Source organism: Brienomyrus brachyistius, chromosome 5 (genome assembly GCF_023856365.1).
Source record: "Brienomyrus brachyistius isolate T26 chromosome 5, BBRACH_0.4, whole genome shotgun sequence".
NCBI classification, from domain to species: Eukaryota; Metazoa; Chordata; class Actinopteri; order Osteoglossiformes; family Mormyridae; genus Brienomyrus; species Brienomyrus brachyistius.
The window spans coordinates 350,243-370,370 of record NC_064537.1 but is presented as its reverse complement, the minus strand read 5'-3'; the positions used below and the strand labels follow the sequence as shown (position 1 = coordinate 370,370).

General features: G+C 46.1%; 1 protein-coding gene across 1 annotated transcript; it reads right to left on the bottom strand.

The window, feature by feature from the left end:
- Positions 1-4,020: 4,020 nt before the first annotated feature.
- On the bottom strand, positions 4,021-9,299 carry mvb12a (multivesicular body subunit 12A). Its single transcript, XM_049013483.1, has 10 exons — positions 9,160-9,299; positions 8,645-8,740; positions 7,423-7,503; positions 7,034-7,133; positions 6,826-6,955; positions 6,294-6,425; positions 5,923-6,035; positions 5,494-5,552; positions 4,991-5,050; positions 4,021-4,896 (listed from the first exon to the last, which is right to left on the bottom strand). The coding sequence occupies exons 2-10, from the start codon at positions 8,738-8,740 to the stop codon at positions 4,843-4,845; spliced, it is 825 nt and encodes a 274-aa protein (XP_048869440.1). The 5' UTR covers positions 9,160-9,299; the 3' UTR covers positions 4,021-4,842.
- Between the last annotated feature and the right edge of the window lie 10,829 nt (positions 9,300-20,128).

Genomic DNA, 20,128 nt, shown 5'->3' with positions numbered 1-20,128 from the left:
GGACAGGATGTCAGTAAGACTGCATTACGTGGTAGCTGCAAAAGCTGTCTAGCTAGTGCATTTAACCTTCAGCTACATTTTTTTAAATGACATTTTGCAAGTGGTTTTACTGAATGTGAACCACGTGACAGAAACACAGAGAACGTCTGCCACAGTCACTGCATTTTAAACATTTTTGAATAAAATATCCATTCAGATTTTACAGTCAAAAAAGCAGTGATATTTCCAGACTTCAAAGAGCAGCTCCTTTGTGATAGCCAACAATATAAACTCCAGGCATATAGATACATCCCTAAGCATTTATGAGCAGACAGAAAACTCACTAATTATGGTTTTATTTTAAAGCCACTTTCAGATTCTTAGTTCCCTATTTGACTTCCTGTTAGTTGCAGACTGAATTCTAAGAGCAAGGGGCTGGCAGACCAAATAGCTTAAAGGAAGTTAACAGTTTCTTCTCTGTCTAGCATTGTACAACAACAAAATTACTAACTTTATCTTGACTTTACCAACATGCAGTCATAGGCCTCACAAATCACCTTGGTGTCTTTTTCCTGGAAGTTCTGCAATATTGTCTGTTATTCCAGGTCAGAACCTGATCTGACAGAATGGGCCATGATTGCTGCTAACAGCTTTACCCGAGGCTCACTGCACATTAGTTTGCATGACTGCTGCTAATACCTTTACCCGAGGCTCACTGCACATTAGTTTGCATGACAGCTGCTAACAGCTTTACCCGAAGCTCACTGCACATTAGTTTGCATGACTGCTGGTAACAGCTTTACCCGAGGCTCACTGCACATTAGTTTGCATGACAGCTGCTAACACCTTTACCCGAGGCTCACTGCACATTAGTTTGCATGACAGCTGCTAACAGCTTTACCCGAGGCTCACTGCACATTAGTTTGCATGACTGCTGCTAACAGCTTTACCCGAGGCTCACTGCACATTAGTTTGCATGACTGCTGCTAACACCTTTACCCGAGGCTCACTGCACATTAGTTTGCATGACTGCTGCTAACAGCTTTACCCGTGGCTCACTGCACATTAGTTTGCATGACTGCTGCGAACACCTTTACCCGAAGCTCACTGCACATTAGTTTGGCATCGTGCTTCAGTGTCATGAGGGAGAAACTGAGCCAACAAACCTGATGAGTTTTCAAGCTTCACGTTTTATTTGTCACATACAGAATCACACACTGTACTACTGTGCAGTGGAATTCTTCATGGATTGTACTGAAGGAGGTATGCAATACAAAGGAAAACTATAAAAGAGAAGAATAAAAATAACAATCATGGTAACTGCACAACAGACAATAAAAATATAGGCCAGTATAGTAACAATAGTTACTTAATGTGCAGTGACAGTATGTCACTGGGAATTGATCACAGGGAAATCCTAGTGCATACAGCGGCCAGAATGTGGCACACAGACAAACATACATACAGTGCCAAGCAGACAAAGGGCAAAGGGAATCTTGTTGAGGGAGACATTTTACTCGCAGCTTCACTTGGTGGTTGATGGATCCCCACGAAGTGACACTCCTCTGGTCATGGGTGACTTCAATGTGACCAAATGCACTGACAGGGCTGGCTATGAGGACTGTGTTGATCTCCTTGGGTCTGGAGAATGGGGTGAGAGTGGCTCTATGTTCCTCGACTTTGCAAAAGGTCAAGGAATGCAAGTGGCTGGATCCTGGTTCCAACACCCTGAGCTGCATTGTTGGACTTGGTCCTCCAATACTGGTGGTGTGGTGAAGGAGTTCGATCACATCCTCATGGGCAGATACTGGAGGCTCCTGCAGAACTGCAGGGTCTACAGACGTGCCCAGTTTGTGAATTCTGACCACAGAGATGTTGTTGCTACTCTGAAGATTCAGCTTAGATCCAGTAGGCAACCACCTACTAGGAGAACGAGGTTGGACTTAGTCAGACTCCAATATCAAGGTGTTTCTGATGAGTTTGCATGAGGAACTTGCAGACGTGGGTGCGACTGCTGACTCTAATATGATGTGGGAGACCTTCTGTGATAAGACCCTGAAGGTTGCTGAGGATTGTATTGGTGTTGCCAGTGTTCCCAGAAGGAGGTGTTTCATCCCGCAGGGCACCCTGGATATTATCGAGAGGAGTCACAGCACATGACGTGGTGGCATCTCCAGTCTGTACCAGGAACTAAGAAGGATGGCTGTGAGGGCTCTGAGGGGAGATAAGGAGGTGTTTGTTAGAGAAAACTGTGAGCAGGGGACACCATCTGTGGTCTAGTGACCCACATCTTGCTTAAAGAGGAATTGAAGCATTACGCACATCTGAATCACATCAGGGCAGGTGATGGGATGGTCCTTACGCTACTTTAAGCAGTTGTTTAAAGCTAACCCTCCCGCTTGGATGTTGGACATCTCTGGGTCCACAGTTCTGGAAGCTGACCCTCCGATCATCTGTGAACCACCCAATCTCACTGATAATAATTGGTTATTATCATTTACTAGTAATTGGTTCACTGATTCACTAATTTACTGGTTAATTTTACGAGGCACAAATAATAATTATTAAGTAATAACTCAGTTACTGCTGAAGTACAAATCATGAATAAATGTAGTCCCTATTTGAGATAGATGCATCTCAATTTGATAACTTGTGTTATTCATGATTTGTTCCTTCAATTGTTCACAAAGGTTTACAGAATTAAGAAATCTAAAAACAAATATAGCAACTGCTAGAGATAAAACGTTACGATTCATTAATGATGAATTAAAATGAGATTAGCATGTAACTAAGATTTTGTTTGTTGTTAATCAATACGTAAGTAATAGCATAATACTATATTATTTGTGCTCCATCAGGTAAACTGTGCTGCAGAGTTGGGTCGCGCACTACGTTCGACAAGACGGCACTGTGCTGTCACATGCTGTGTCTGGCTGGATAGGTGGTGTCTTCTTTGGGTTTGCTCATGAATTGGGCTCTGGCCCACCTCTGCAAGCGGGCCAGAGAACCGTTAAGCAGACCACGCCTGGGCACGGTACTGAGCTAATCAAATGAACTGGACTTCAGTGCGGATCAGCCGGCATGAATACATCCTCAGTGAGAACTGAGTGGCTCAGTAGGAGCTTCTATCCTCAAGCCATTAGATGGCTTAACACTTGATTACACTTCTGAAATTCCCTCCTTATCAAGGCACATCATACTTATTTAATCTGTTATACATCTCATCAATGTTTACAGTATAACTCTGCTTATGTATGACTGTTACTTACCTTATTACTCTGAATGCCTTTAGTTTTCTTTTGCTTTTTCTGTTGACCACTTTGCATTTCACCGCCGGTTATAATCGGACTGTATATATTGCATGTGACCAATACGACCCTTGAATCCTTGAACCCTCAAACCTCTGGGGTTGATGATGGTGGAAGAGTGGACAGGGAAGGGTGTACTGTGTATCTCCTGTTTGCAAACTCTTATGCTGTTTTATAAATGTCAGAGAGTATTTATAGTCAGAATGAACCTGAATGCTGAATGTTAATAATGAAGATATACAACAGCTGGTTGGAGACGAGGCCATCATGGGCCAGGGGTGAGGAGCAGAGCGGAGACGAGGCCAAGGATCCAAATGGGTGAGGAGGAGAGCAGTGACAAGGCTGGGACGGTACAGACAGGAGGAGAGCAGAGACGAGGCCAGGCAGTACAGGGGTGAGGAGGAGAGCAGAGACGAGGCCAGGCAGTACAGGGGTGAGAAGGAGAGCAGAGACGAGGCTGAGGCGAAACTGGGGTGAGGAGGAGAGCAGAGACGAGGCTGAGGCGAAACTGGGGTGAGGAGGAGAGCAGAGACGAGGCTGAGGCGAAACTGGGGTGAGGAGGAGAGCAGAGACGAGGCTGAGGCGAAACTGGGGTGAGGAGGAGAGCAGAGCTGAGTATGTACCTTCACAAACTGAAAAACAGCCCAATGGAGAGAGTGGAGATCCCAACTCTCCTGCTCTCATCGTCATCATATTGAGATGCTTCACAATGCCTTCAATCAAATCCACACTGTTAAATAATTCAAAGCATTTATTTTCAAGGGAGTAATAAATACACAAAAAGAAATAAGCTAAGCACTGAAACGGAATAAAACTGAAATGAAGCACAATATTTATATAGAGCAAGAATGCACACGACTGACAAGTTAAAAGGTGAATTTCAGTATGTCAGTGAGCCTCCCCGGGTCTGAGTGCAGCTTAAGGGACTGGCTCCCTTTAGCGGGGGCTCCAGCTGTGCCCCACATAAACGGCATTCTGTCCCTTACTGCTGTAATGACAGATCAGCAGACACATTTAGATCATTTAAACTTTTACAAAATAACTGTACTTCTTACAACTGAGGACAAAATGGAAAATAGTCAAGATGAAAGATACAACAGAAAGCAGCTTTAATTCTGGATAATGATCCATCATGCCTGACTGGATGAACAATAAAAACATGCAAAAATAAAGAATTATTGTCCTCTTCACCTGGCAGTTTGATAAATCCACCATCAAATCATTTAATGAACAATATGCACTACAAACAAAACAAGAATTTACCTTGCACAGTTATCCCATTTTTTTTAAAAACAAGATAAATAAAAATCATAATACCAAAATATAGCACGATTTCGGCTGTTAAGGTGCCTATTCTGTCAGGATGTTACCTAACTGTGAGATGCTTTGTCTGTGTCGAAGTGCAGCACCTGTCTTCACCAGTATGCAAGTAACAGGCCTGAATGAGGTCAATGGCAGGTATGTATGTAGTGCACAAGTTATAAAGTGTTTACAAAAGAGAGGGTTTGGTGTAAGAAAAAGGTGCAGGTAGGTCTTCATAGGTGAGCCTGAGATCTTAAGGGTGAGCTCGATTTGCTGCAGACTCCTCCACTGCAAAGGTGTAGTTGTACTGCCACACAACAGACAGATCATTAGCTGCTTGCTGCGCACAGACAGTTAGTTGCGTTTTTGATTCTGCGCCGTCGGCCACTTTTGACACTCACCTCGTTCTCGATCTCCTGCACTGACTTAATGCGGATATCTTTCATAGCGTTTCCTGAGACCTAGGAGACAGAATGAGCGTTCACCATTGTTGTGGTCTTCTCTATATGACCACATGCAGCGTCCTCAGTGAAATCAAGGCGCTGAAGCACTGGCAGGCTCAGTAGCAGCAGTATAGACGCAGAGCAGCAGAGCAGATATGAAGGACAGCTGCTTACATGTGCATGTATTAGACGCGAGTGGGAGAAGCAGGCCTGCAGCCTGCCCACAGCAGGCCGACCTCACAGGAGCATGCATTGGCCTGAGACAGCAGCACATGAACCTTCTACTGGCTCAGAGCATATCTTCTGTGCCATCCATGAGAAGCACACACTGGTGCTTATGGACAGTGCTTAAGTGGTTACGGACATGGGCTGGAAGCCTAAAGGTGTACTGGTTCAAGGGCCCAGCTGTAGAAGCCGTGAGCATGAAGCAGTGAAGCTTTGCAATGCTGCATGGTACTCACTGTTTCATTGGGTTGTGCCTCAAACTTGGGGTGCAGGGCAAAGGGAACGCCATCCATGGCTAGGGAGCACAAGAGACAGGAAAAAGCGGAATTAAAGATTTAATTTCTTTAGTGGATGCTTTTATCCAAAGCGATGTACGTTTGAGAAAGCAGGGTCAGCCAGCCAGCCACAGTGAAATCACAGTGAAATCACAGTGCTAACCCTGGGATTTGAGCCAGTGACCTTCTGCTCACAGGCATGGCACACTAACCTGCAGATATGTTTCAATGTCAGACTGGAAATGCAACAAAAGTTACAGACATTCAAAGGAAATGTAAGCCTCTCTTCTTGTAGTAACAGGTATCGTCAAGTGGAAAACAAGTGTCCTGGTGAGCAACAGCCCTGCAAATGAGCTTCCATATAAAACCAAGCAGTGCGCACACACTTACCGGATATAGAGAAGGTGTTGCTGCTGTCATAGACACTGTCCAATACATCGTTTTTCTCAAGATTACTACGTCGGCGGCTAATCTTTGTAGCTGGGAGTGCAGGTGGGCCATTACTATGGAGGTGAGACAGGGAGATGTGCAGGGGGCATCTTTGAGTATTATCTACATGTCCTATCCAGCAGAGGGCAGTATCACCTATTACCTACGGTACGGTACTATATCACTGACTGTCTAAAATGAGTAGAGCTGGGGACTCCCTGGGGGGCTTTATGATCTGTATTACCTTTAATTTGCTGCCTGCCTCCCTGGGGCCTATGGGCTCACATGGGTCTCAGCACCTGTGAAGGACTCATTGGTGCAGATGCCGTTACCTTGGCCTCAGAGGCAATGGCTGGTCCAGAGACAGTGTCCGGATGTCCAAGGTGACCCTGCGTGGTTTGGCTTCCGGCACGGGGCTGGACACATGGCCCTTCTTACACCAGATGATATAGCCATGGATGTCACTGAAAAGCACAGCACCAGCTCAGCCTTATAAGAGAGAAGGGCTGCTTGTGGGGGTGGGGGGAGGCGCAGTGTGGTTTGTGTGCGAGAATAACAATGACTGGTGCGCATGGAGTATGCATTTATCTCTATGACTGTAAGACAGCCATCTTGGAAGGTGTGTGTATAAATGTTTTCATAAACCCAAAGAAGAGTTTTGGGGAGAATGTTTCCATCACAATAATAAACCTTTAAAATGTCACCGCAAGGGAAAATTCCTCTTTTTCAAAAACACACACAGCACTTGGCAGGCGTTTGCCGGTTCGGTTGGAGTGTGAAATCATAGTCAGTATTGTTTACAGGAGGGAGACTCTGTTTGCCCGCTGACAGACACACAGACACGTGCGAGAGAGGCCTACGAACCCCAGGCAGGTGTAGTGCTGCAGCATCACTCTGCTCTTGGCCGTCACCCGGATGTCAGCTACAGCCATCTCCACACTGCCCAGGGGTACGAGGCGCACACAGACACGCTTCTTCTTCCACACAGAGGTCTCTGGAACAAAGAGAGTGTAAAAGTGCTGCAATCCTAAGCTTAGCCAAACAGAGATTAACTTTATACTTCTGTACTCACTCGATTCCATATATTCTGGTATGTAGCAGTACCCATGTGGAATGGTCTCCTTTTCTGAAATCACCTGGATATCTGCTACTACATTTCCTCCCGCAGCATTCTGGGTAAGGAGACACCAGAGGCTGTACTATACACTCGATAGACCTATACTGAAGTAAACAGCGGGAACAGACACCAGAGGCTGTACTATACAGTCAGATAAACCTATATCAAGGGAAAGAGCAGGAATAGAAATCAGGTTCTGTACTATACAGGCAGATAGACCCATACTGAGGTAAACTGCTGGAACAATTAACTCAGAGTGCCAAGTGGGTCAGATATAGCTAGAACTACAGCACAGGGAGGGGTTGATTCTTGACTGATTATAAAGGTGGTGGCACATTACTGACCTTGCTGTAACACAGGAAGTACCCAGACTTCCCAAAGCCACGCACAAAGTTTGCTGCCCCACCGTCTTGGGTCGTGCTGATCTGAGAATGGAGAAGAAATGGGGGCGTTATGTTTGGGTCATTCCATTTCAAATAACAGCCTTCGCATCACCATGTGTGAGCCTCTGAACTTATTGAAACTACATACCAATCGGATTTTTTCATAAAAACAGCCTAAAAAGTACTGTGTCTTTTTCCTGTTTTTCAATTATTCTGTATAAATGATGCAGGAATGTATCACAACACACCCATCCTGGGATGACTCTGTTGTGAAAGGCGCTATATAAAAAAGTGTGAATAAAGTGTAGCATGTAAGTTCAGAGCCTCACAACTCCTACATTCTTGTTTGGTTAACACGTTTTCTGAAAGCAGATAAATCGTACTTTCTTCCCAACTTGGTGGGGGTGCTCATCTCATAAAGCAGACCAAGTAGCAGTTTGAAGTAGTACACAAACAAATGCAATTCATTATTAAAATCCAAGCCACATGAATAAATGTAATGATCCACTCCTCATTCTGTAAAAGCGAGTTACAAAGTCCCATCCATATACCCATGGCCACATCTACATTTTTGGGGGCCTTTTGCAAAGCTTTACTAGCTAATAAGAAAACTGATGACTGTTTCACTTCCCCAGCACAGGTAATTCAGGGGCCCAAGGCAACTGCCTGTTCTGCCTATGGCTAAAGCTAGTCATGTTTCTGCCTGCATATATTTTAAATTAATGTCTTCTGTATAACTTTTAATTTTGTGTAATTATTCTTATTCATAAATTAAATACATGAATATGATGTTTTTCATGATTTTGGCTGTGTCCCCTCCTGCCCAATGGGTAAATGGTAAATGGACTGCATTTATATAGCGCTTTTCTACTCCTACAAGTAGTCAAAGCGCTTTACATTTTATGCTTCACATTCACCCATCCACACAACGGTGGCGGAGGCTGCCATGCAAGGTGCCAACCTGCTCACCGGGAGCAATTTGGGGTTCAGTGTCTTGCTCAAGGACACTTTGATGGGGTCAGGAGGAACCAGGGCTCGAACCTGCAACCCTCCAGTTGCCGAACGAAAGCACTACCTCCTGTGCCACCAACTTCCCCAATGGGCTCTAGGACACTGCCTAGCTGCCCATCTCACACCTCCCTACTTCTCTCCCAGCAATTCCCACGCACACCGCATAGCTTACTATGCTGAAGTCCTTTGGGCAAGTGCCGCTGTTAGATGTCCAGGCTATTGCCGTTATTGGTAGACAGGAGGCGCTGTTGTGCTCATGCAGAGACATCTGTGGAAGAAGGCAATGAAAACTGTGACCGTGCCTATAGTTCGGTTGTCTGTGGAGTTTGTCACATATCTGAACGTGATGGCTTTTGGTTTTAAAACATCAGAAAATGCTCTAAAACATAGCTATATTATAACACACGAGTCCTGAAAATAAAACGAGCTTTAGTGAGCGCAGCTCAGGGTTCATTTCCGGGAATGAAGACAGTCTCCTGGTATCACACTGTGCTCCAGCCGCACTTCTAACGTACCCTTCAGGTGTGGCTGCCAGTGCGCTTTTTGTACACCCTGTACGCCACGGACATGGCCGGCCTTACCCATGAAGGCAAGGAAAACTCGCACGCCAGCCCGCCTTAAGTTCGGTCCGTTTTAAAAAGTCCGACAGGCAGAGACTGGGTCGGACATGCCGCTCACATAACTCACCTTGCTGCTGAAGAGCTGGTCTCCCTCTTTTTTTTTTAATCAGCGATGCTTCACTTTTCAGGAACAATACGGCCGAGTGGCGTCGGCTGACAGGAGCAGGAAGTGAACGAGCGAAGCTGGGTTCAGGGGCAGCGGGGGAGGAGAGGAGAAGGGAGGAGAGCAAACTTTGTTCGTGCATGTGTTTGTCTGCGTGTACGTACACACACATAAACGTGAACCGACAGATCACAGCCGAAACTGGTCCCCAGAAGAGGCAGAGAGATTTCTCTCGTGTTTATGCGCATTACGGCTGTTAAAATGTACATTACTTATGTATATTCCACGTGTGTATGTTTATACCTAGGCTGAGTGTAAGCTTATATGTGTATTGTTTCTTTGTTGTTGGCACTTTTCAATTTCATGTTTTTACTTAACTCGTTTAGCAGCACTCCAGTATTCGTTGTTCTATGAACAGTCGCAATAAAGGTCTTATTGTATATTACATGTTCAACGTAAAGCCCATACTTTTAACCAGCTGCATGGTAAGGTCAATACCGCCGAGTCCTAAATAACACGAGATGTTTTCTTTCTTTCTCTTTTCTTTCTTTCTCTTTTCTTATTTCTTTCTTTCTCTTTCTTTCATGTATTCATTTGCTTTGGTAATATAAATCGTTAAACTAATACATTATTATATTGTAAACTTTATATAAACATGAGCGTAAACTGGAGCCCTTTTCAGTCAATTGTTATAAATTATTCTTGAATATTGAAACGGAAGTCCATTCAGAAAGATAGAGTCTCATGAACTCCGTTTCCTCAAATCGACCATTTTTTTTACAGGAATGGCGGATCATGGCAACTCAATAGTTCCGTTGCCGGGAAATACTAGCAGCAGAATAGACGATTTGTTTTGAAAGACGTTTTAAAAATCAGATTGTATATTACCAGCACATCAGTATCAAATGAATATGTGCATTAATACATGTTAGTGGATTATCCCCCACAATAATCACCTTGTATATTTTGTTCTTGTTGTTATCTTTAATAAAATTTCTCCTGCTGACTTGAACTAACCATGTGTTCTCCTCTCTATGTCACTGGTTAAACTGTTCATTTGTACTACTTTCTCTGAGAAATTGGAGCTCAGCAAACTGCAGTGGAGTTAGGAACAGACAATTCGGTGCTAAGAGAATAAGGCTTCATCCCCAAACAGTTTTTTGATGGCTCCCTCACTCCCTGTCCCTCACACTCGTATCAGGACACATTAGCATCCTTGATGACCTACCGGGCTCGGCCTGTGTTTATGGAATCATTGCTGAATTAGAAACGTTTATGCTACATCCTTCATGGGTGTCACTGAAGGGAAATTGAAAAATCTGTAAAAATGAAAAATAGGCCCTCAGTGACTCGTTACCTAAGGCATTGGGACAGCACTTCAACATCTGGAATTCAAAAAAACTTTTGGGGCAAAGGAGAGGTAGTGAGGGAGGGTGGCGCAAATAAGGGTTTGGGGATGTAGCTGCACTTACACTAGGCTGCACAATTATGTGACAGAAGGTGTTATTGGTGCAGCCTGATGCCGAAAATGAAGAGAAAGCCCTCTGTGTTCTTACAGTGTTCTTTTCTGCGGGTTAAATATATGTGGACAGTATGGTGAAAAATATTTCATTCCCAAGGTTGGAATTGAAATTTTGAAAGGAATATAGGTTACCAGTCACAAAACTGAAACAAAATGATTGTCACATTGAGAAGGGCTGCCATCATGCACCTTCCTAGCCACACATTTATTGAAATGCATCCTAGTTATTGTATGAAAATTGTTAAAATATAGATGATAAAATGTTATGGTTAAGCCTGTAAATCCACTGCATATCATCATTCCTCAGTTCCAAACATGTTGAATTAAAAACTTCATCTGACTAAAAATGTCTCGCATCCCATTTTTATGAAAGACAGACTTCTGTGTTGTGGTCAATATGTGGATTACGATCTGTTGCGATCTGCGCTGATGGCGCCTCACTTTTAATGTTGCTGCTGCAAGGCATTGTGGGATGCCGTCCAGTGTATCCTATGCTAAAGCAGATAAGATAGGAAGCACTGAAGTACCTACCCGTAACACTTTAGAGAATTTGAACAGCTCTTACTTTGGCTACCATGGGTCTTTTCACTCAGTTAGGAACCTTCCTAAGCATAAAAAAATGCAGTCTATACGCAAGGACAGCATGGAGGAAAGGGAGCAGACAAATTGCTTGGCATGCTATTTATGTGTCTGAGTTTATTAGTGATTGGCCCACTCCCAGAGTCCCTCTAAGGCCTATGCCCTGAACTCTCACAGACTTAATTGATGTTACTTGGTAAGTGTTAGAGTACTCAGAGGTCACAAGGGTACAAAATGGTATAAAAGGGAATGGGACACATATCACATTACCTTGGCAATGCCAAAATGTTCCTTACATTTCTTTGGGACTTTTTACTTTGAAACTTGCACTCTCTTCACGGCACAGGCGAGGTACTTAAGGGATCGACTGCCTAATTTGAGCGTGTTAAAGGATCTTGCCATGCAGAGTAGGCGAAAGGTAGTTGTCAAAAACCAATTTGCTTGTTTTTTTGTCAAAACAGCTTTAATAAGTGATAAAACAAATGTTTGTTTCCTGTTTAAGGTTCCAGGCTTCCCCTGGTAACCCTGTGTTTTATGTCACAATACTATGAACTGTGGGTAATTCCCTCAGGCAAAGACTGAAGAGAGCTCTGGTGCACTTGATGACTTGACAGTGGGACAGCCCTAAGCCCTCATGAATTTAGCAGGAACATGCCTTAAAGTCCATAAGTCAGTGAGTGTACATATAGGGAGTCGGCCATTAAGTCATTAAGTTTATTTAGGTCATCAGTTACCACAGGTTTAGTGAAACCACCATGAATGTTAGAACATTAATCTGAACTGAATTTTGAAACATTCATTCCCTCCTTCTAAATATATCAATAAACATTAGTTCCAGGAAGTGCAATCATATTCTATCTCAAGTGTACATGAACCATGTGATGATCCAGCATTTTGAACTTCGGATTACTCTCTCTGGAGAGGGCTTTATTGAAACTAAAGAGCATTGTGTCTGATGGGTCCCAGTGCCTGCAGGGTTTCGGTCTTCCTGAAAAGTGATGTTATGGTCCTGAACTAGTGTAACCCGCTCTCTGTATGTAGGAACATTTGTAAGATATTTAGGTAGATGAAAAATCTGAACCTACTGAGGCCCTTCTTTCATATGTTCTGCAAAAACATCAATAAAAAACAAATACTTAAATGAAATGCCAGCCCATTAGAAGAGTGCAGCTGTTTCATGTTTACGGTGCCCGCCTCTGCTGTCACAGGTAGAGTCTCGCATGACAGGTTCCTCTGCCTCCCCAGCATGCTCTGAGCTGTTTTAAAGCGCTGATGATTAATACTGTAACACCTGACATACCGGTTTGTTCTCCTCTGTACGCTGTATGTCCCTCCAGGCATTTTTACTGCGTCATGGAACCTTGTTACACTGTAGATCATAAAGGTGTCTCAGCCTCTATAAATGCAGAAGGTGCCTTTCGAGATTAAAAGCCTGGAAGCTACTTCAGTTTACACATTTGGCCTATTCTGTAGCCGTCACCAACAATGAACCATTTCTCACTACGCCATTTGAGTGCTATTTACATTCAGATTGCACTGTGCTTATCCATGCAGCTATAGTGAATTCCTAGGTGGACCATGGTGGAACACAGTCTTTGGTGACACAGCCTCAGTAACACATAATATGACTGAATAGTTAATAACACTGAGCAAGACTAATCAGCTATACAGTGAATACAAGTGGTTGTATGGAGCGATTACGTCTGACTATTTCGAAAGCTAAGCCAATCAACTGAGTACATCGGGATTGCTGCGCTACACATAAGCGTCCACTAGATGGCATAATTGTTCTTATCTGTAATTAGTATGAGATCACAACAGGGGCAGTTAAAATATGTTGGTGAAACACCAATATAATTTTATTTGTACCAACATTTTTCCTTCATTCGCATCTTTGATATTTCGGAAGTGACCTAAGATACAACTACAAGTGGTAATTAGGCTACATGTGCGCTAGCTCTTATCATGCAAGTGTTGTTCACAACGTTATACTCAGTCCGTTATAATCGCTACAAACCATAGTCTTTTTCGTATGGTTATTTTGCTTGTTTGTATGCTTATTGGCGATGCCCATTGTAATGCGTCTGGCTCACATAATAATTTAACACATTCTATTAATTGAAATACTACGGAGCCCCTGAAGGGACCTGTACAAAAAATTTAAATGCTTTTACTTTCTCGCGAGCATGACTTGCTTTCGCGTGCGCATGGCTTAAGAGCATTTCATTTTTTTTTTTTTTACACAGGTTTTTCGGCCTTGTCCCTTGCATACAGCTCATTATGTATTGTAGATGATGAAAATCCCAAATGGTTTGTGATATTACACTGAGGAACATTTTTCTTAAATTTTCCCACACAATCTTTCACAGAGTGGTGATTCTCTCCCCATCTTTCCTGCATAGAGACTCTGCCTCTCTGGGAGGCTATTTTTTTATACCCAATCAACTTACCGACCTATTGCCAATTAACTTAATTAGTTGTGAAATATTCAACCAGGTGTTTTGTTTCAGCATTACACAGCCTTTCCAGTCTTTTGCTGCCCCGGTTCTTAACTTCTTTTAATTTGTTGCTGGAATTAAATTCAATTTGAGTATATATTTGTCATAAAACAAAAAAAAATTCAGTTTCAACATCTGATATGTTGACTTCATTTTATTTTAAATGAAATGTGGGTTTATATGATTTGTAAATAGGCATGTAACAATGAATCGCAAATCGGTTAAAAATCTATGTAAATGTGTGACGATTTAAACCGGCTGATGTGGAAAATCATTGTAACTTTAGGAGAACTTCACGGTACTTTACTTAACAGAAAAACTGGTGTAATATTACATTTGATTTCACGACGTCAGTTCGACGTTAGATGTCACTACATATTTACATCGACGTCGTACATCAGTTTTTGGTTTTGACTGAACATGAGATGGCAAGTGAACAGAGAAGGGTCCAGCTGCGGACCCCTTAGAGTGGAGCTCCACTGGAAATATGTCACCTCCACCCTAACCTGAGCTCCACTGGAAATACGTCACCTCCACCCTAACCCGAGCTCCACTGGAAATACGTCACCTCCACCCTAACCCGAGCTCCACTGGAAATACGTCACCTCCACCCTAACCCGAGCTCCACTGGAAATACGTCACCTCCACCCTAACCCGAGCTCCACTGGAAATACGTCACCTCCACCTTAACCCGAGCTCCACTTTACATCCTTAAAAATCACGTGTTTCCTGTGGAGGTGCCGTATTTCCGGTGGAGCTCCACTCTACAGGTGTCTGCAGCTAGACTCTCTTGAGCAAACGTGAAATCACAGATGTTGAATGTGAACTGCTGCCACAGCAAGAAGGTCCTGGATCCTTTTTGTCTGTTCTGAGTTCACATGCTATCCACGTGTTTGTGTGGGTTTTCGCCGGGGGCTCCGGTTTCCTTCCACAGATCAAAAGCATACAGGACAGGTTGATTAGTGAGTCTAAATTGGCCTTGTGATTGTGTTTGTGCCCTACGGTGTGTTGGCGACTGCCCAGGGTTGGTTCCTGTCTGCATCCATCATTCTCAGGATAGACTCCGGTCCCCCCCAAGACCCCAGCTGGGATTAAGCAGTTTCAGAAAATGGATGGATGGACATGCCACCCAATCTTAAATCAGTGGTGTGGCAGCATTTTAGCTTTCCGGTAATCACAAACAAAAACGGCGAGAAAAGCACAGACAAGACAAAAACTGTGTGCAAACATTGTAAAAGACTGATAATATACACAAATAGCACAACGAACATGCTTCCACATGTTCACCGGCACCACAGTGAGCTCAATTCATCACCGCCAGAGCGAAGATTATTAAAAGGGCAAACCACGCTAAAAAGCTGCACATGCAAGCCTTAGTTTATTATTTTTATTTACTTTATTTTGATTTGGGATTTTTTTAGAACAGTATTTTATTAAATTTCAGTTGCACTGTTAAGAGGATATGTTTTGCACAGTTTAGAAAGACAAATAAAGGAATATTTTTTAATAAATTTGTCTGCAGCTCATTCTGTAAAAAATCGTGAATTGTATTGAATCATGAGTTCAGTGTATCGTTGCATCCCTATTTGTAAATCATGGCATTCTGATTTTATTTACATTTTACACAGTGTCCCAACTTGTTTGGAAAGGGGGTTGTAAATCCTGGGTTGGACTGTACACAGTTGTGTCAGATGCATATTTTTAAGGTGTTTTATTAGATTTGCCATATTACCTCTGGAAATGCTGACTGTGGCCCAACAAAGTGCACAGCTCTGTCCAGGGACACAGCATCTTTTGAAAGCTGCATATGAAGACTGAATGCATCACAGCAGTGTAACAAGCCTGTCCCATTTCGAAGGCTCCTTCAAATGTGGTTTAGAAATGCATCCTTCTTTTACCAAATTGTGAAGGATGCACCTGATGCATCCTTACAGACCAACATGTTCCAAGATTTATTACACAGTGGTAAAGTGGGTGTGTTCTGGCTCAGCGATAGGAATGGCGCTTTTGTGACTCAAGGGTAATACAGTTAATCCGTATGCCAGACTGTCCCATTTGACAATGCTTTCTGTTTGACTTTTGAAGGACGTGGCCTGCAAAGGCTACACATTTGTAGACCACGTCCCTTAAAGGATGCACCCTCTAAATTTGGACACAGCCTACATATAACTTTGCTTTGTGAAATTTCTGACTGTACATGCTCATAAGCCCGATATTAAGATTTTAGATTCTTTGTGTTCTCTGTTTAATAAAAGTTCTGCACCTGCACTTGTGTCTGAGTGCATGATTATGGGTCTTGTTAGGTACCCACTCACGGTGGTGGTGTGCCAAAATACAATGTCACTGGATAGCATCAATTTCAAGTGATGGATATATAAACTAATATTTTAGATATTGGACACTTAGGTAATGATGCTGATCCAAAAACTGGAAATAGATGATGGAGTAAACGCTTAAAATGGATTTTCTTCAGTCAGCGGAAGCATTAACACCAGTTCTCACGAAGCAATAAAGCAACCACTGTACTTTGCTGCAAATATAGTCAATATGGTTTGTCACAAAATGGCAGAATGAACAAATCGGGCAGGTTAGGTCAGGTTGGGGAGCATGCGCTGATGCGTCAAAACTAGAGGCAAACACACGATCCAGTCCCACCCTTCAGAAATGGCCATCTATTTACCGCAGCCAGGTGTTATATGGGCATCCCCTTGGCCTGGTCCAACCGCTGCGAACCGGATCACCCTCAGGGAAACGTGACACATGGCCATAGTTCCGTAACTGACGCTCCCTCACAATGCATGTAATGTGCCTCATTCAGGACGACTCTAGCAACCACTCATTTGACACAAAGTTAAACCAGCAGTACCCGAGGATTCTTCAGAGACACAGTACTGAAGGAGTCCAGTTTCATTCCAGCTCACTGGATAGTGTCCATGTGTCACAGTCATACAGCAAAACAGGGAGCACCAGGACTTTAAACTCCTAATCTGCCCTCAGAGTTCTGACAGCTGTCTTTCTCAATTCCCGGTACAGACTGGAGTTGCCACCAAGTCGTGCACTGCAACTCCTCTTGATTATATCCAGGGTGCCCTGCAAGATGAAACACCTCCTTCTGGGAATATAGGCAACCCCAACACAACCCTCACCAACCTTCAGGGTCTTATCACAGAAGGTCTACTTGGGCAGAGAGTGTGCGGCGGCTGCAACTTCCCCTAGACAAGGCTCAGGCATCGGGCCAGCTGCGACTTCCCCTGGGCAGAGCTTGGGCATCGTGGCACCGGCTGCGACTTCCCCTGGGCAGAGCTCGGGCATCGTGCCACCGGCTGCGACTTCCCCTGGGCAGAGCTCGGGCATAGTGGCACCGGCTGCGACTTCCCCTGGGCAGAGTTTGGGCATCGTGGCACTGGCTGCGACTTCCCCTGGGCAGAGTTCGGGCATAGTGGCACCGGCTGTGACTTCCCCTGGGTAGAGCTCGGGCATAGTGGCGCCACTTGCGACTTCCCCTGGGCAGAGCTCGGGCATAGTGGCGCCGGCTGGAACTTCCCCTGGGCAGAGCTCGGGCATAGTGGCACCGGCTGCGACTTCCCCTGGGCAGAGCTCGGGCATAGTGGCACCGGCTGCGACTTCCCCTGGGCAGAGTTCGGGCATCGTGGCACAGGCTGCGACTTCCCCTGGGCAGAGCTCGGGCATCGTGGCACCGGCTGCGACTTCCCCTGGGCAGAGCTCGGGCATAGTGGCACCGGCTGCGACTTCCCCTGGGCAGAGCTCGGGCATAGTGGCGCCGGCTGCGACTTCCCCTGGGCAGAGTTCGGGCATAGTGACACCGGCTGCGACTTCCCCTGGGTAGAGCTCGGGCATAGTGGCGCCACTTGCGACTTCCCCTGGGCAGGGCTCGGGCATCGTGGCGCCGGCTGCGACTTCCCCTGGGCAGAGTTCGGGCATAGTGGCACCGGCTGCGACTTCCCCTGGGTAGAGCTCGGGCATAGTGGCGCCACTTGCGACTTCCCCTGGGCAGGGCTCGAGCATTGTGGCGGTGGCTGCAACTTCCCCTGGGCAGGGCTGGGGTATTGCGGCGGCAGCTGCGACTTCCCCTGGGCAGGGCTCAGGCATTGTGGTGGTGGCTGCAACTTCCCCTGGGCAGAGTTTGGGCATAGTGGCGCCGGTTGCGACTTCCCCTGGGCAGAGCTCAGGCATAGTGGCGGCGGCTGCGACTTCCCCTGGGCAGAGCTCGGGTATCGTGGCGGTGGCTGCGAATTCCCCTGGGCAGAGTTTGGGCATAGTGGCGCCGGTTGCGACTTCCCGTGGGCAGAGCTCAGGCATAGTGGCGGTGGCTGCGACTTCCCCTGGGCAGAGTTCGGGCATAGTGGCACCACTTGCAACTTCCCCTGGGCAGAGCTCGGGTATCGCGCCGGCAGCTGCGACTTCCCCTGGGCAGAGCTCGGGCATTGTGGCGGTGGCTGCGACTTCCCCTGGGCAGAGTTCTGGCATAGTGGCGCCACTTGCAACTTCCCCTGGGCAGAGCTCAGGCATAATGGCGCCACTTGCGACTTCCCCTGGGCAGAGCTCAGGCATAGTGGCGCCGGCTGCGACTTCCCCTGGGCAGAGTTCGGGCATCGTGGCACCGGCTGCGACTTCCCCTGGGCAGAGCTCGGGCATAGTGGCGCCAGCTGCGACTTCCCCTGGGCAGAGTTCGGGCATAGTGGCACCGGCTGCGACTTCCCCTGGGTAGAGCTCGGGCATAGTGGCGCCACTTGCGACTTCCCCTGGGCAGGGCTCGGGCATCGTGGCACCGGCTGCGACTTCCCCTGGGCAGAGCTCGGGCATAGTGGCACCGGCTGCGACTTCCCCTGGGTAGAGCTCGGGCATAGTGACACCGGCTGCGACTTCCCCTGGGCAGAGCTCGGGCATAGTGGCACCGGCTGCGACTTCCCCTGGGTAGAGCTCGGGCATAGTGGCGCCACTTGCGACTTCCCCTGGGCAGGGCTCGAGCATTGTGGCGGTGGCTGCAACTTCCCCTGGGCAGGGCTGGGCTATTCCGGCGGCAGCTGCGACTTCCCCTGGGCAGAGCTCAGGCATAGTGGCGGCGGCTGCGACTTCCCCTGGGCAGGGCTCAGGCATTGTGGTGGTGGCTGCAACTTCCCCTGGGCAGAGTTTGGGCATAGTGGCGCCGGTTGCGACTTCCCCTGGGCAGAGCTCAGGCATAGTGGCGGCGGCTGCGACTTCCCCTGGGCAGAGCTCAGGCATAGTGGCGGTGGCTGCGACTTCCCCTGGGCAGAGTTTGGGCATAGTGGCGCCACTTGCGACTTCCCCTGGGCAAAGCTTGGGTATCGCGCCGGCAGCTGCGACTTCCCCTGGGCAGGGCTCGGGCATTGTGGCGGTGGCTGCGACTTCCCCTGGGCAGAGTTCGGGCATAGTGGCAGCTACGACTTCCCCTGGGCAGAGCTCAGGCATAGTGGCGCCAGCTGCGACTTCCCCTGGGCAGGGCTCGGGCATCGTGGCATCCCTCACATACATCAGCAACTACATCAATGACCCACCAGGGAACTAAACTAAGACAGGAATTTAAATACAGATACTAAAACGGATAATGACACAGCATGAGTGAGACAGACAATTAACCAATTTGGGAGGGTACAGGGCAACGAGGTTATCAGGTAAACACAAGGGCAGGCACAAGAACAGGCATAATTAACTTAGAAACTAAACAGTGAAACTAGGAACTGAAAGAAACAAGGAAAACAGAATGTAACAATGAGGAAATAAGAAAGAGAAGTAAAATACAACCAAGGCACTAAGCAAGAAACCAAAACAGAAAACAAACCACAAAATCACAAGAACTGATGAAACCAATGAAACAAAATACAAAAAAAGAGGAGGCAGGAATCGAGCACAGAACAGAGGGCTTAACAAGTAGCCACATGCACAGCTCGTTGGTCCATGTAGCCGACAGGGAGCAGGGGAAACACTACAGACTGACAACAGGGAGGACAGGATGGCCAGCGACACCTGCTGGCCAAATAGGGAGAAGACGCAACACTGGGACAAACAAATACTCCTTCTCCTGTGGCAGACTTCTATGACCATTCTGGAGATGGTGGTGCTCTGCTGAGACACCTACTGCTGTACTTGCTCTCCATTGTGGGCGGTGGAACGCCATCATTTCTCTGAGCACTGCTGACATACTGTAGTACTTTTCTCTCTGTAATCGTGCAGTTGGGATGCTATGTTGAGATGCAGTAGGTGAGAATGTTTTCAATGCTGCCTCGGTAGAATATGGTAAACAGGTTGGAGTTGAGGTTTACTTTATTTATTATTCTTAAGAAGAACAGTCATT